General features: G+C 35.7%; 2 protein-coding genes across 2 annotated transcripts in view; both read left to right on the forward strand.

Annotated features, from left to right (window-relative positions):
- The window catches only part of LOC115632381 (homeobox protein 5), a 49,469-nt gene extending 35,785 nt beyond the window's left edge, over positions 1-13,684 (forward strand). The window contains exons 2-4 of the mRNA XM_030529510.1: positions 2,621-2,794; positions 11,052-11,467; positions 12,393-13,684. Coding sequence (XP_030385370.1) covers positions 2,621-2,794; positions 11,052-11,467; positions 12,393-13,302 — 1,500 coding nt within the window. The 3' untranslated portion in view covers positions 13,303-13,684. The remainder of the gene's footprint in view (positions 1-2,620; positions 2,795-11,051; positions 11,468-12,392) is intronic.
- Positions 13,685-14,186: 502 nt separating this feature from the next.
- LOC115632796 (eukaryotic translation initiation factor 4E1) lies at positions 14,187-15,462 on the forward strand. Its single transcript, XM_030530048.1, has 4 exons — positions 14,187-14,647; positions 14,702-14,776; positions 14,830-15,014; positions 15,080-15,462. Exons 1-4 carry the CDS (start codon positions 14,379-14,381, stop codon positions 15,238-15,240), a joined length of 690 nt encoding a protein of 229 aa, XP_030385908.1. The 5' UTR covers positions 14,187-14,378; the 3' UTR covers positions 15,241-15,462.
- The last annotated feature ends 1,027 nt before the right edge of the window (positions 15,463-16,489 follow it).

Genomic DNA, 16,489 nt, shown 5'->3' on the forward strand with positions numbered 1-16,489 from the left:
CGCTGCTGTATGTGGGTGGGCGTGCAAAGAAAGAAAGTGGCCGAAACAATAGGCCAACTATACTTAGCCTGCATTACATCATAAGTCAAAATGGAGGTCAAGTCGCTGCCACAGAAACTAAAAAAAAAAAACAAAATTAAATAAAATAAAACTGTGAAGCTCACAACTAGTTTCTAATGTTTTTTTAAATGGTTGAACGTTTTTTGCTTGTGGGTCAAAGTCTTTGAAAAAATGACGCACTATAAAAGAAAAAGTATACCACAAATACTATAAACAGCAGCGAAAAATGTTATATACGGAGTTATATGAAAACATGGCGCATAACTTTTAAACGGGTTCTGCAAGCCCTCCCCCTCTCCCCACCTCTTCCATAACCCCTCCCATTACGCTTCAATAAATGTATGAAAAAAATTTGAAGCATACCAGAAATTTATTGCAAACATTTTTGTAATAGTACGTGTGGTTGTGTGTGTGTGTGTGTGTTGCTGTGAATGAAAAGAAAAATGCAATGAAAAATGCGAATAAATAATCGAAATTAATAAAGAAAAGCCACAAATGACCAAAAAGTAATAACAACAACAGCTTATATGAGGGTGGATCAGCAAATTGTTTGAAATCAGCTCAACAAACTGTCTATTACATAATTAGCAGGCAAATATTTTTAAACTCTACTCAAACGTGTTTTCCGGCAAGAAACTGTGTGTCTTCTTGAAATTTCTACCATCTATGTATTTACGATTTTCTAGTTTCAATTTAATGACAACGACTTGAAAAACGATCCAACAATATTCCTCCCTTTCAAGGCTATAAATCTTAAAACTGATTAAGAAAATGTTGTCATGACCTTTATGGTCGGTGAAATAACCTTCAGCTACTTTATTTTGCTTGAAGAAAGGCAGCTATCGTTAAACTTTAAAAATGTATAATCAGCATACAAATATTTAGTTATATATCATTTCGTTGCTTATCTATATGAAATTTAATGCCCCACAAACTTTTGTCCCTATATTTAAACAATATAGTATTTATTAGTCTACCGTCTGATCGAAGTTCGCCCGACTTATCCATTTCCTAGATTGGTAACACCCTCCTTCACATTTGTATGAAGTTCGAGCTATTTGTTTACAGTGGAAAAATTTTCTCTTTTGCCTAAAATGTTGTGCTTCCAATTTTGTTCTGCTTGGAATGTGAGGAGTCTACTCTATCGAGAATACATGAACCATTCAGTGAAAACTTGCCTCATGCGAATCGTCCATCCAACTCTGCTACCGAAGATACGTAATGGAATGAATAAATAAATAAATAAATAAATGAAAAGAATGGGGCCATAAAAAGTCATTCATAAAAAAAATACTAGATTCATTTAAGTTAAAAGCTTTAAAATAATTATTTTTGCTCTCTTATAAATGCTCTGAGTATTGCTGCTAAAACAAAAGTCGGCCAACCCTTTTTCCCATGCAAATTTTGTCACCCAGAAAGTTTTGTAATGTTAAAAAAAAGTTGTTAACCAGTTGAAGACAGATCTGGACTGTATGATGGATGGCATTAAAACCGCTCAACCAAGTTCCCTAAGTTTCCAGCCATTTGTCATCGTAAAAAAAAAAAACCTTTTCCATTGTCCAATTCCTATGACTTCTTGGCAATCGCTAGCTTAAAACGGTCTTTTAGTATTGTCGATAGTAGAGGTCCTCAGCGTTTGGCCAAATGGGAGCAGCTCATGGCAGATGATTCCCTTCCAGCTCCACCTACACTTTCCTGCACCATTTTGGATTTAGATTTTTCCAAACCCTTATGTTTCTTTGCGATAATTCGTAAGGTACCAATATTTTGCAAATAGTGAACTTCTTTTTAAATTCAACTTTTAGTAAGTAATTTAGAAGTGTTTTGTTGCATATTTTAAGCTCTTCGGCTGCTGACATTCCGGTCAGTTGCAATCATTTCCACGAAATTCATTGCACTTTCAACGATATGCGGGAAATGCAACTTTCACGTGGACATTGCCGGAACGGAATCATCGCAGCCAATTTTGCGCCTGATAAGCTGAGAATAGTATTCGTAGTCATAAACATTGTTGTAAAATATAAATAAAAATGTACCCAAAGAAATTGTTATTTGCATAACCTATCGATCCGACCTCGCCGCAACGGCCAATGGCCAACACAACTTGCAAAATAATTTCTCTAATTAATTGTACATGGATTTGAGTGTTGTTTTTATTTCATTTTTCGCCTGAGTTTTCCGCTTTTGGTTGCGGCCATCAGCTGCCACATTTTTGTATATTTATGTGTGTAAACACACACACACACACACACACAGATACTCGCACTCTTGTGCACATAAATATTTGGGATTTGTGCGCTCGTTTTGAAAAACCGAAAGGAAAGCCTACAAGCGAGCCACCCAAGCAGCCACACACTTAGGCTTTGTGGTGTTAATGTGCAAAATTGTGGCCGCTGTTTGTTGCTTGGTTGTGTGGATATTTTTTTTAAAAGGCGACGCTTGACAACATTTTTGAAATGTGTTTGGAATTTTGCAGTAATCTTTTTCAGCTACTCTGTAACTAATTTTACGCGCATTTATCAATTTCATGCAATTAAACAACTGTTAACAACATTTTCAGGATGCCAACGTCAACGGAGGCGCCGCACCCCGTGGCAACAGCAACAACAACAACAACATCGGCGGCTACGACTTGCCACAACAGCCACCGCCAGCAACACATGAGCAAACGTTAAATGTCGAGGCTGTCATATTACAGAATCAGGTGGATACACTGCAGTGGCAATTGAAACAGGTGAGTTGCGAATTCTGTGGCCGACGTACAATCGTTGAACGAACCACTAAACAAAAGACTTAAGACACAAACTTGTCGAAGTGTCTCACAAGCCACGATGATTTGTTTTTGCTATTGTTTAATGGAGAGACGTGACTTAATTGTGCAGACAAAATCGCACTTACAGCTCGCCCGTGTGTGTGGTTCAAGTGCTAAGTGGCCCATTGGCCGCAGCAACCGCCCCCTCAGACAGCTGGGGCTACCGAACACCAACGATCGGTTAAATGGGAACGATCATTAATATTACAAATTGGTTTCTGTTCGGAGCCAATTACCTATTTCGAATTAGATTTTGAACGATTTTAGGACAAAAGACGCGATTCATAAATTCTAAATTCAGGAGTAATATGAATCGTACCTTAACTAAAAGTAATCAGTTTCTTTATTAGCTATAAATTAATAATTCCCAGAAGAGATTCGTCAACGTCCGTTTCGATGTCCTCGCTCAGAAAAAAACTGAATACAAAAACAAAAACAAAAATTTAAATACAAATGTTTGAAAACGTTGAATTTTTCATGATGTGTCTTAAGTAATAGCTAAACATTATTATGGCTACTTTTTAAAATACCTATATTTATAAATAGAATAATGCAAAAAATTCAATATCAGTAGTGATATTACAAGATCTGTTCTGATTGAATTATGAAAGCTTTATAATAGCCCAGGCCAAAGGAGAAGCATACGTTTTCAAAATTCTCTAAATAAAGTATATTTTTGTTAGTGTGGAGGCTCTCATGAAACTAAATAATAGTTAGCGATCGATCTTAAACAACGATACAATGAAATTTGAACATTTGTGTTTTGATTGAAATTTAAGAATTCTAAATGAAAAGTGAGTTTTAGCTTAAAATGCTTATACTTATAATCAAATGTTTTATAAGAATTTAATCGTTAACAAATTTTTTGACGCATATTTATTTTAAATTGAGAAGTTTTTAGATCAATTAGGAAATGTACATTTTAAAATATTTTCAAATAAATATTAATTTCTTTTAAAAACCCACAGAAGATGAAAATCAAAGGATGCAAGAAAAAATGGAAATAATCGTTTCATAACATAGATTTATAGTTTTATATAAAGATTTTTGAATTCAAATATATATGCAATTAATATGTCCCTCTGAAGAGTTTAAACTATAGCGCTAAAGAAATATTATATTATAAATTTAAATAAATATTGTTAAGTTGCCACATATTGTGATAGAACTCTGAAACACTTTAAGTTTAAGTCCAAAACGTGTAAAACTTTTTTATAGAATAAAAAAAAATTGTTGCTTAGTTTGTGGAACCAAAATTGCCTATATTTGTTGAAATAAAACTTTTCACTTCTGCGAGTAAAGTTGTTCCTTCAACTAAAAATAAAATAACCCTAACAAGGGAACATAAATAAATATTTCAAAACAAATAAGAGTTTATAGCTGTATGTACATATCCAGCTGTTCGTCGGTGTATCTAGTAAGCTTGCTCCACTTGTTTGTGAGACCCCGTTCTAAATACCTTCAACTTTAAGCTTTTCCCTTGACTTTATGCCAAAGACACATCCAAACACACTCTCATATGACGCTCGAGCTCCATTCTTCGTAACCACTCGCTGCTCTGCTGGTTCTCACGCCTAATTTAGACATAATTATAATCCAATGCCAGAGACGACCTCGTCATTGCTTTGTAGGTATGTATGTACATCGTGTGTTTGTATTAGAAGTCCGGATTGTCGTCTGCTGTTCTAGTCTCGCTATCCCGACTTTATAGCGTCAGCCGCGTTAAGTGGCTCTTTCGGATCGGATCTGTGTGTTTGTTGTATTTTATGCGCTCAACCGACCACTCATTCTTTTTTATCTATCTTCGGGTATGTGGCACTTCCTTGATTTGTTTTCGTTATTTCTTATTTTCCAGTTATAGAGACGAGTTTGGGATTAGGGCGCTATTGCGCCAGCCATGGAGTGTTGTCGACAATTAGGCGGCACATTCTTTTTAACGCTTAATTATAGGCCGGTGGTCTGGCGTGGCTCTGACTCTTCTATTCTGCTCTCTGTTCTCTGTTCTGGCCATCGTCGTCGTCTCTTTTGTCTTTTAGGTGCTATGGTCATTTCCGCTATTGCATTGAACTTTTGCTTTGGAGCAGCTGCGTTAATTTTATACTTCCTTTCAATACACAAAAGGGGCTATTCATTGTCTTGTCTTCAAATTATTGACGGATATGCCGTCGTAGATTAGCCAACGCAGATACAAATGTGATGATAATGTCTAGAAACATGAAAGCCTTGAAAGCTGTGTGGGTAGATGGTAGAATGGCGAGGTTGAATTGTTTATCGATTCAAGATTTCCTCGATTCCTAAGGATGCTCAGAAGATGGGAAGAATTCTTATTTAATAATAATATATGTTAATTAAATTTATTCATTATATTCCTTATATACATACAAAGAAACTTAATTGTTCTGGTGATGTAACAATAATGATGGTTATTACTATGTTAATTCAATCAAAGCTTGGAAGAATTCTCCACTAAAATACAGTTTTAACAACAAAAAATTTATTAGAATTCACTTTTCAATGCTTGCTTTTAAAAACTCACTCAGTGCAAATTATTTGCATATCTGTCCGTAGCCATTCCTCATTCCGTCTGTGAGCGTCTGTATTATAATATTCTACCAGTCTAGTATGGGTTGCTAACCACCAACTAAGATTTCCAAAAATATTCTCAATTACGGTCAGACAAACAAATAAATTGTAGCTAAATTTGATAAATATTACAACTCCTAGTATGACAGGGAAATTATGTGACTTCAATCAAGTCTAATAAGAATTCTATTCTCAAGAGTAATTTTCTGTTATTTACAAGTTATTTTGAGACTTTTCATAGCAAACTTGAAAAATACGACAAATATTCTGAACTGTTAACATAAATGAATCATAGTGAGTACATTCATTTAAGTTCCACAAAAGTTAGTTAAGGAATGTCAGACATTTCGATTCTCAAATGTTGGCATAAAAGAAATATGGTCGCAAAAAATTATTTCGATTATTTCTCCAAATAATAGCAAGTGTATTTATTTAAGTTTCTTATAAGTAGTAATGAACGAAACCATACAGTCATCTCGATTCTCTCTTGGTAAAGGAAAGATACATAGTGGAGTATTCATTTATTGACTTATTTACTATTGATTATTATTTATTGATTCGAAAAGTGTGATGATAATGGACTTACCATAATAAACTAAGTGTGTCGAATAATTGAGGCATATCATATGCGAAGAGTAAGTAGAAATCGAAATATGATAGAAGTAAATAACAAATTGTAATTTATATGTTTTAAATGAATTGAAATCACTTCTTTCCTTGACATTACATTCTTTCAATAAACTAAAACCAAATTCATATGCACTTTTCAAATTTGAAGGAACAAAACTAATGATTATGTGTCAATAAATTGGAATTGAAATTTTTGAAATGATTTTAAATCATTTCTGTCATTGAATAATTACATTCAATCGAGCTAAAACAATTTCATTATACTTGTAGTAGTATATTTTCATCAACTGCCAACACCTAGTTGGAAATGGTCTTAAAGCCATACTTTCCGCTGTCGCTGGCTCCCTCAATACAATTGTGAATGCTGCTTTCAAACTCTGTCATGCATTCGGGCTGGCACAGCAGAACAAACCCAATTAGTAGCTCAGCTTGCATTGCTCTCAATTTGCTTTTCTTTTTCTTGTTTAATTTGTTCCCCATGTTATTTTTCTTTTTAATTTTCCTGGCTGGCACACTCTGAACTTCTGCGCTGACCTTCAACTTTCTTATTTGGCCAAGAAATGTGCTCGCACTACGCACAACACTTTCAATCAGTGCGGCTCTAGAATCTACTTATATACTTAGTCGACTACAACAGCAATAACAACACGACCAGGGAAATATTTACGCTTTCATTTCAATTTAAAGCGCATTAAGAGTTGTTGGCTTGGAAAGCGCCAATGACTGAGAAGCCGGAGCCGGCAGAGCACTGCAGAAAATTGCAAAATAATCAGTGATAACTTTTTTATTTTCCTTCACCATCGCTGACGCCTATCGGCCGTCCATCCAGCGGTCTTTATGTTTGCTTGGAATGTGCGCGAAAAACTTTAGTGCGAATGTAAAAGAAAATGGGGAGAAAAAAACTGAAAAACTAGGTTACTTTTGTGTGAGGCGGTCTAGTAAAAAAAAGTGCAGCTACCGGCTGGCAAAATCTGTGCAAATAAATTACAAAAACAAATCTGGCCGCCGGCCACTCTTAGCCGCAGACCAGCGTGGGCAGCAGCCTGATTGATTGCATCGATTGATTGGGCGACTCACTGAATGAATGACTGAGTGAGTGAGTGAGCGCTTGCGGTGAAAAACTTAATTTAAGCGCAGTGGGCTGCTCACTTGCCATTTTCTTCTTTATGTTTCCTTCTTCTACTACCGTCTGGATGTTTTCTTATATATATATATATCTTTTTATGGGCTTTTAATGGTTGCGGCCGGCTTGGCTTTCTTTGCCTTCGCTTCCAAGGTGTCAAATCTTCTGAGTAGGAAACGACACTAAATTGATTCGAAAGCCTTGACTGACTAATCAAAGATTTGGGTCAGCAACGCAAATAGTCTGAAGTGATGAATGGCGCACTTAAAACTCCTATTTAAATATACAACTATAATTTCGTTCAAAAGAAGTTTAAAGTCCTTAGTGGAAAAATAAACAGTTTTCAAGAAATAGAATGCATTTCTAAGGTACAAAAAATTATCGAATTTATTTGACTTCGTCTTTCTCACTTAACTTTTCAGTTTAAATATTTAAATTAATTCGGTTTCAAAATGAAGTCGTATTTTCTATTTTTTTTCACCAAGAGCTCATAAATGTTTGAATTCTTTACCAGAAGGGTATACTAAAGAGTCGAATCTCTAAATGTATTTAACAGGCAGAACGGGACGAATCGATAAAGACATGTCCGCCTGTCCGTTCGCCCATATAAACCATCCATAACTTGTTAACCAATTTATCAAAAATCTTATCTATCCTCATTATTGCATTAGTGCAAGAATTATTCTAGTAGAAACAATTTTTTATTTATGAGGATATCTTGAGAAAATCTAGCATTTATGAGTTCCAAACAATAACTTGTTTGTAACTCCAGTGAATAATTTATTTAATTATGAATCTAGAATAATTATTCAAAGGCTCTTTCAAAATCCAATTCATTTATATACATTTTATTTCAATTTATTTTATTTTACCATTTTATCAAAAATCGTATATAGCGTCATTATTTTACCTAACTGCCATAGGTGCAAGAATTACTCTAGTAGCAAAACTTCTTTATTTTTGAGAAAATCTTACATTTATGAGTTCCAAACAATAACTTGTTTGTAACTCCAGTGAATAATTTATTTATTTATGAATCTAGAATAATTATTCAAAGGCTCTTTCAAAATCCAATTCATTTATATACATTTTATTTAAATTTATTTAATGACGAGTTACTGATTTAATAATTGAATGCTCATTTCAAATATATTCACAATCAAATACAAGTAGAACTCAAGTGAATAATTTTTATAAATTATAAAGCAAATGAAACAAATCAAAATTCAATCAATGGATATACATTTTGTTTTAATAAGTAGGCAATGAATAAAAATTTCTATCATTGTTGAAGAGTTCCTGATTTATTTAAGAATCTAAACTAAATTGAAAGTAATTTTTAAAAACATAATAATTCATTTATATAAATTGAGTGCCTGCTTTAAATATATTCGCAATCAAATAGACACTTTTTGCACGCTTGTTGATTCATTTATGCACAACTTTATTAAAATCCACTCCCAAAGAGGTCGTATGTGGGTTGACTGATGAAAAAAATACTCCCCTTTGCTAATTCCCTGGCATGCCATTAATGAATTAAACAAACCATAACCAATATTTGCGGCAAATGAAATGCAAATGGACAACAACAACAACAATAATGACAGCAACTACTCGTACAGGCCAGACATTGCTTTACATTTCCACATTTTTTCAGCGAACAACTCAAATAAATCACAACACACACATAATCCGCCAACTTTTGCCGCCAAACACGCTCATTTGGCTGCCGAAAAAGAGCCAAATAGGAAAAACGGCAGCTGCTGCTGCTGCTTTAAAACGGAAAAACGAGCAGTGAAAAATTAGCAACAATTTAAAGCTGCAACAGCGATGCTTGCATAATCAACAAAAGCATGCATTAAAAATAGTTGTTGCGGCCAAAAAAGCAAATACTCCAGAGAGGCAAGAGCTACGGTTAGAGCAAGAGCTATGGGCCAAGTAAATTGCATGCCAAGTCGTGTGAACTTTTTGGCCAATTGTCCAAAAAAGCTGCTGTTGGTGTTATTGTTGCTGCCAGTCTTGTTGTTGCTGTTGTTGTTGGTAGGTGCGCCCATCTTAACACTTGGCGGCTGGCAGATGATGGCTGCCAAATTGGCAACACGCCTATTGCTGCCTCTAATTAGACTGGAAAGACTTGGGCAAGATTATACTTGTATTTATTTCTGGTTTACAGATAACTTCTAGAAACCGTTAAAACAAGATTCTGTTTTGCTGGACACGAGACACTCATCATTAAGTGAAAGTTTCTGGCTGCACCACAAACTCACAAACGCATGGGCTTTGATTTTCTTTGCTCACCCCGCTGTCGTTGTGGTTTCTTTGTATAACAATGTATAATGTTTTATATTTAATTAACATAATTTGTTGTTGCTGTCTTTGATTGTTTGTGGTCCAACGACCTTGGCGCGACATAAACAAAGAAAGAAAGCTGCCAGTCAAGAATAACAAAGACTTGATAAACTGATAAGCGATGTCGCAAGTAAAAGTGAAAAGTAAAAACTTTAAAACCCCCATGCATAACAGCTAACTGAATATATTGTAAACAAATCAAAAGATTATACGAATCACAAGCCATCTGCACTGGGAGAAGATTTTCCAAGCTCGATTCATTTTTGATCATTCGACGTAGAATTGGTTTTCAAACTAAATATACAAGTAAGTTAGGAAGCGGGACAAGAGAAATGTTAAGTATACAACCAAATAGGGTTGTCGAAGATCTCCCCTCCCATCTAGCTATGTATGTATGTAGTGCGATAAGATCGAAAAAGATACCGAATGGTCTTAACAAAAACAGCAGGGAGAAGGTTAAAGTCCCACTATTTCCCCCACTTCAGCCATTCAACTAAAGAAAACATAATTTCTATGACAGCAATATGATGAATTTTAATGATTTTGATCTAATTAAGATTTGAGTACCAAGACATTTCCAAAGTATACAAAAGTATTTGAAGTATTTTAAAAAATGTTTTCGCTTTTGGTCTACGACTATCATTCAAATTCCATTCCAATAACTCGTAGATTATAAGAGTATGCACCTATCAAGATGCTAACTAAATTGACAGGCATTTAAAAAAATTGTACTGTTCCTTTTCGAGTGATTGGCGACCAATATACACAATTCCCAAAAGTCATTAATATTTTCCAATTCGAATAACTATCGTTTATTGGATTTGAAAATTGAATTGAATTTTTCATAATTTTTTCGAATTGTGAAGCTAAAACGTGCCAAAAATTTGTACGCTTTTGGGAAGTATTCTGCTTCATGAATTTGATGGCAGATTATTGACAAATATTGAACGAATGACAAATATATTATCTATAAATCAAATCTTTGCAACTGTTTTCTCTGTTTATGGAGTTACATTTTTTTTTTTGTTTACCACAAAACGAAACTTGTGTCTAGCTATAACCGTTGCTTACAAATCAGCCAGCCAGTCAGGACAAACTATTTTTTAAAATTAACTTTTGTGTGTATTAAACAGGTGTTTTCTTTTCTGAATGAAGGCTACTCTCTGCATAAAAATGTTCTCAGAATTGATTTAAGGACATTTTCAATTTCCACAACAATAGTGTTCTATTTAACATATCACTGCAGTCTGGTCGCATTAGGCAACTTTTAATTATTTCAATTTATCGTAAACTGATAGCTTTACAAACAAATACCTTAGGGCAATCGGCACACCCCTCCACTGGGATATCAGAAACAGATAGATAGCGAGGAAGAGAGAGACAGATAATGTAATGCTATATCTCGACCGCAACTATGACACAACGCTTCTCAATATCCAATTGTTTGTGGTTTGCACTTTAAACCAAGCTGTAATTGTTTTCCATCCATTTCAGACGGAGACCAATTGTGAAATGTATCGCGCTGTTATGGAGGAAGTGGCGCGCTTCTTCGAACGCTACCAGCAGCAGCAACAACAACTGCAGATACGTCAGCAACAACAACAACAACATCTGCAGCAGCAAAAGCAAAGCAATCGCCACAGTCTAGGCGGTGGTTCCGAGCAAATAGCTCGCTCCAAAAGCTTACATCATGTGCATGGCCTGGGCATGGGAGTGGTGCAGACCGATCCCAATGGTGGACTCGACGATGGGGCACCCCTAGGTAGCTGCACCTCCTCCACCTCGTATTTGCGGGCACGCAGCAGCACCAACCTAATGCTGAACAAATCATTGCTGACCATGAACGAGGAACAGAACTACGAGAGCTTAGCTCCAGCGAACTCCTACAATGCTTTCAAAGATTTTACCTGGTAGGTTTAACCATTTGCTAAGACTATTAAATCATTTATATATATATATATTATTATGTTCTTAAAAATTAAAACTTTTTTGAATAAGAAGCCATCGTCAAAATCTTTTCTTTTATATTCATTCACAGAAGGCCTGGTCTGTTAGATAATTACTCTAATATATAGAGTGCTAATGAAAGGCTGCTTAATAGGTTAAAGATAACAACCTTATTAATATGCAGCAACGACATTAGACCTAATTATTATTAAAGATGAATGTTTATCTATATGTAACCTCAAAATTATTGTCTTATTGTTGAAAACTTTTGTTTAATATACAACCACAAATTTCTTGGCCGGTTAAATAGTAATAATCTTGCTTAACTGCTTAAAGATGAATACATTTTTAGTAATTAGCCAAAACACAGAGTTGGTTTTTAATCTTTATTCTAATTGGCCCAATTGATCAATTAATCTTGCTTAACTGCTTAAAGATAAACACATTTTAAGTAATTAGCCAAAATACCCAGCTGGTTTTTGATCTTGATTCTAATTGGCCCAATTAATCACGAAGCTAGTTATTCTTTTAATAGTAGCTGAAAACACTAGTATATTAGCATATTTATGTAATACGCAAGCAACTAGTTCGAAACTCCAGGAATTAATTTGAATCAATAAAAAATCGTTCTGATAAATGATATAATAGTACGCAAAAAGTAAGATATTTAATCCACAGTTTTGTTTTGATGCACAGAAGAAAACTTTTTAGCTCGTTTGACTTATCTCCTCAAAAAGAACACTTGAACCTAACCTAACTCTTTGGCAATTTCGCTCCAAAACGGTCTAAATTTAGGGGCTTATTCACAAGTCCACTCATTATTATTAAAAAATAATTCGATCCATGCTATGAATGGTTTTAATACATATAGGCATATTTTCATTTCAGGCGCCGTTCTCCTAAGAAGAATGGTGGTGCGAAGACGCGCATTTCCGCTCTCGATGATGCCGATGAGAAGCTGAATCAGGAGGCCTTCCGCTTGGCGCGTACCATTCGAAATTTGCTGCACACCTCACAACAACAGCCGGATCTCACGCAGCCCCGTCACTCGCTCTCGTCGCTCTCCTCGCTGGCCATGGGAGGTGTTGGTCGTTTGTGCAAAGCCAATACCAGTTCCGTGCTGACGCTGTTGGCGCCACCATTGCATAATTCCACCGGCATACAAGCGATGGCTGGAGATCAATTTCCAGGCATGCAAGTGGGACCCATGGCCAAGAGTAGTAGTGCGAATGCCGAGATGCTCTTTCTGCGGGCCAACAACATGCGTGACTCACGCCTATCGTTGCGCAGTTCCACCGACAGCAGCGTGCATTCCACCATATCGTCGACAGCATCGTCCTCGTCCAAAATCGAAACGGACGAGGAGACACCAAGGGGTGTGGGAGTGGGCGATGGAGGGGACGCCAAGCAAGCGAGTACGGTGTCTGGCAGTCCTACCAATGCTCATGGCTCAAGCACGGAAGATGAGAGCGGATTCAGCTCGATCAGCTCTTTTCATGACATTGGACTGCCCTTGAGCTCTACACTCATCAGCAGCAACAACAACAACAATAACAACCGCCGCCTGTCGCTCTCCACGGAGAGTCGGAACTGTACGCTCAAGCCCTCTCTCGCTGCAGCGCATCCGAACAATGTTGTGGGCCTGCCCCATCACAATCCCACCGCCAGTACGGCCAGCAATCCATCTATCTCGCTCACATCTTCGCAATCGCCGTCGAAGACTTATCGAAATGCCAATCGTTATCAGCGCTTCTCCACCCTATCCAATGAGGACGCGGCAGCTGTGTTGTGGGTCTAAGGAGCTAAGGAGGAAGCGATCTGGCTCATACACATGAAGCTCTCAGAATTTCCAGTGCTTTGTTTTAAGTTTTTCTTTTCGTACAGTTTCGTTAGTGCCTCTCGTTTAGTTTTTTAGATCGTTCCTTACGTTTAATGGTAAATTTTGTTTAATGTATTCGATTCCGTTTTTAAGTTATACGCACATGCATTTACTTTTAAAATTAAATTTTAAAAATTAAATATGTATACGTTAAATGTTTCGAATGTAAAAAGGAAATAGTTAAGTTCTAAAGTATTTTTAATTTGCAGAAATGAAAATAAATATTATGCATATTTTCGTTTAACAACACTAGAACAAATGACTTTTGAACATTGATTTGACAAAGTAGCGGGCCTATAAGTATGTAGTTATAACCGGGATAGAATAATAGAATGATAAAAGGCAAAGTTGTCCTTATTCCACCATCATTAAGCATTTCAATTCCGCATATTAAATTCAAATCAATTCAAATACATAAAGCAATCATTTTCTGGAAGCTTTTATGTAACCCGCGACAAAAATCTTGCGGCATTTCGTGTTTAAAACGTTTATCAACGCCTGTTCCGAATTCCAATTATCATTTTATTCAGAATCTACTTATGTCATTCGGGTGACAAAAAAGCCCTAAAGTTTCTTTAAAACTGAAGGAGTCAATAGTTTGGCGGAATTGAACAAAATTTTCTTAGACTTTGCATAATTTCTTTGAATTCAAACAAAATATTTTGAAATGAAACTCATAGGTATTCCGAATAAATATATAATTATGCCGAAGTCCCAACAAGCATTGCCTCAAACGTCTGTGGGTAATTGAAAATCGAAAATTTTGAAACATAAAACAACTGCTTCCCATATGTTTGTTAGACTTTTTCGATTCAACACGTTTCGTTTTCTAAAAAATGTTCTAAAAACGTTTCGGTCAACATAACTAGGCCACGCACAAGAACGCATCTACATACCGAATACATTTAATAAGTGGAGGTAACAAAAGTTTTGACTAACTCCACACAAAAATATATATACTTCCGAGAATCTAACTGAGAGTTTGCGAAGCAATCATGAATATGGCGGCGCAGGCATTCGAGCCGAGGTCTTTTAATTCGGAGAAGTTCATGGAACTGCATCTGAATGGTTCTGCTACTTCCCTTGAGGAGCCACAGAATAACGAAAATATACTCAACAAAACCGAGTCTATCTACGATATAGAGTACAAGCATCCGTTAGAGCATGTCTGGACGCTATGGTATCTGGAAAATGATCGCACTAAGCATTGGAAGGATATGTTGAATGAGATAACTCAAATCGATAGTGTGGAAACATTTTGGAGGCAAGTTATTAAAATATTTTTAAAGGTTGTTTAGAGGTAACACGATATTTATAGCTTGTACTATACGATCAAGACCCCGTCGGAACTCAAGATAGGTTGTGATTATTCCATGTTCAAACAAGGCATTAAGTAAGTGCGATTAACAATAGGGAGCTGTTTAATTTTTCGAGCATTTATTTTAGGCCCATGTGGGAGGATGATGCCAACATCAAGGGCGGTCGTTGGCTCATAACTGTCAAGAACTCCAAAGTAGTGTTGGATCGCCTCTGGTTGGACATTTTGCTGATGATGGTTGGCGAAACTTTTGAACATGCCTCCGGAATATGCGGCGCTGTGGTCAACATACGCGCTAAAAGTAACAAGATTTGTAAGTTAATTCTCAATACTCTTTTATACTCCTATTTTTAACAATTTCTCTCACATAATCGACAGCCGTTTGGACAGCCGACGGCAGCAATGAAAATGAAATTTTAGAAATTGGCCATAAACTTAAAATGCTGTTGCATTTGCAATCCCATAATTTGCAATATCAACTGCACTCTGATGCCATGGCCAAGGTTAATTCAAGCGTCAAGTCGGTATACACCCTCTAATATATATACTATATATAAGGACGGTGATGATCAGATTATAGAAGCTGAGTAGGTTTGAGTAAAAAGTATTAACGACGATATTTTTCATGATATCTGTGGTATTGGTATGTATAGAGCGTTGTAAGGCTTGTGAAAAAGCAAAAAAGTTAACAAATTTTTATTATAAAATAAGTCAAGAAATGTACAACAAATTAATGTAAATTAAAGGAAATCAAAATTCAACAACAGCGTGATATTTTATGGGGTCGTCTGAAGAAGGGAAATTAATGTCTTTAATCAATAGTCAAGTTAATTACTTTTTGTATTTCTTATAAATTGACCATTTGCGATGCCTCATTACAATCATCAATCATCTATTTATAAGTATTAAGTAAAAAGTTACCTGCAGCTAAGCCGTTTATTTATAGCATAAGTAATTACATCTTTGGTTACCAATCCGATGTACTTGTATGCAGGCGTTTTATTAAAAAATATCCTCGCCAAATCAGTCTTTAAAATGTATGTTACTCATAAGTTTAGCAATTAGGCCTCAATTAGTATGGGCTGTGAAAAGAAAGGAAAATAATTGAGATTTTCTACACGACAGATACCTAATGAGTCAGATATCTGCAAGTATCTACTCGTCATACATAAATAAAAAATAAACAAGAAAGGAATGCTAAAGTCGAGCAGGCTCAACTCTTAAATACCCTGTACCACCCCACAAAAAAGTAATTAAATTAATTTAATTAAATTAATTAATTAATTTAATTTAATTTAATTAATTAATGTAATTAATTAATTTAATTAATTAACTAAATTAATTTAATTAATTAACTAAATATTCCATGCATGCATAGATACATTTACATTTACATCAGAATCGTGCCTTATGCGTGTTTGTGTACTTGTACATATGTATGTATGTGTGCATTGGGCCTGGTTATATGGCTATAACTTTCTTTCCGATCATTCTATCATAATGAAACTTGGTATACGGATATACAATTACTAACTGGATGTGTCTACCAAATTTTAGTTCAAAATTCCAAGAATTACGGGAGTTATAGAAAATCGTTAATAGGGGGGGAGTGGAGGGGTGGATCAGAAAAAATGAACAAACTCGTCCTTTCTCGGTCTCAGGAGAATCTGTATACCAAGTTTGGTTATTCTAGCTCTTATACTTTCGGAGATCCTTGCGTTCATACAGACAGACAGACAGACGGACAGACGGACAGACGGACAGACGGACATGGCTATATCGACTCGG

The sequence above is a fragment of the Scaptodrosophila lebanonensis genome, unplaced genomic scaffold, assembly GCF_003285725.1.
Source record: "Scaptodrosophila lebanonensis strain 11010-0011.00,11010-0021.00 unplaced genomic scaffold, SlebRS2 tig00001415-arrow-pilon, whole genome shotgun sequence".
Classification (NCBI taxonomy): domain Eukaryota; kingdom Metazoa; phylum Arthropoda; class Insecta; order Diptera; family Drosophilidae; genus Scaptodrosophila; species Scaptodrosophila lebanonensis.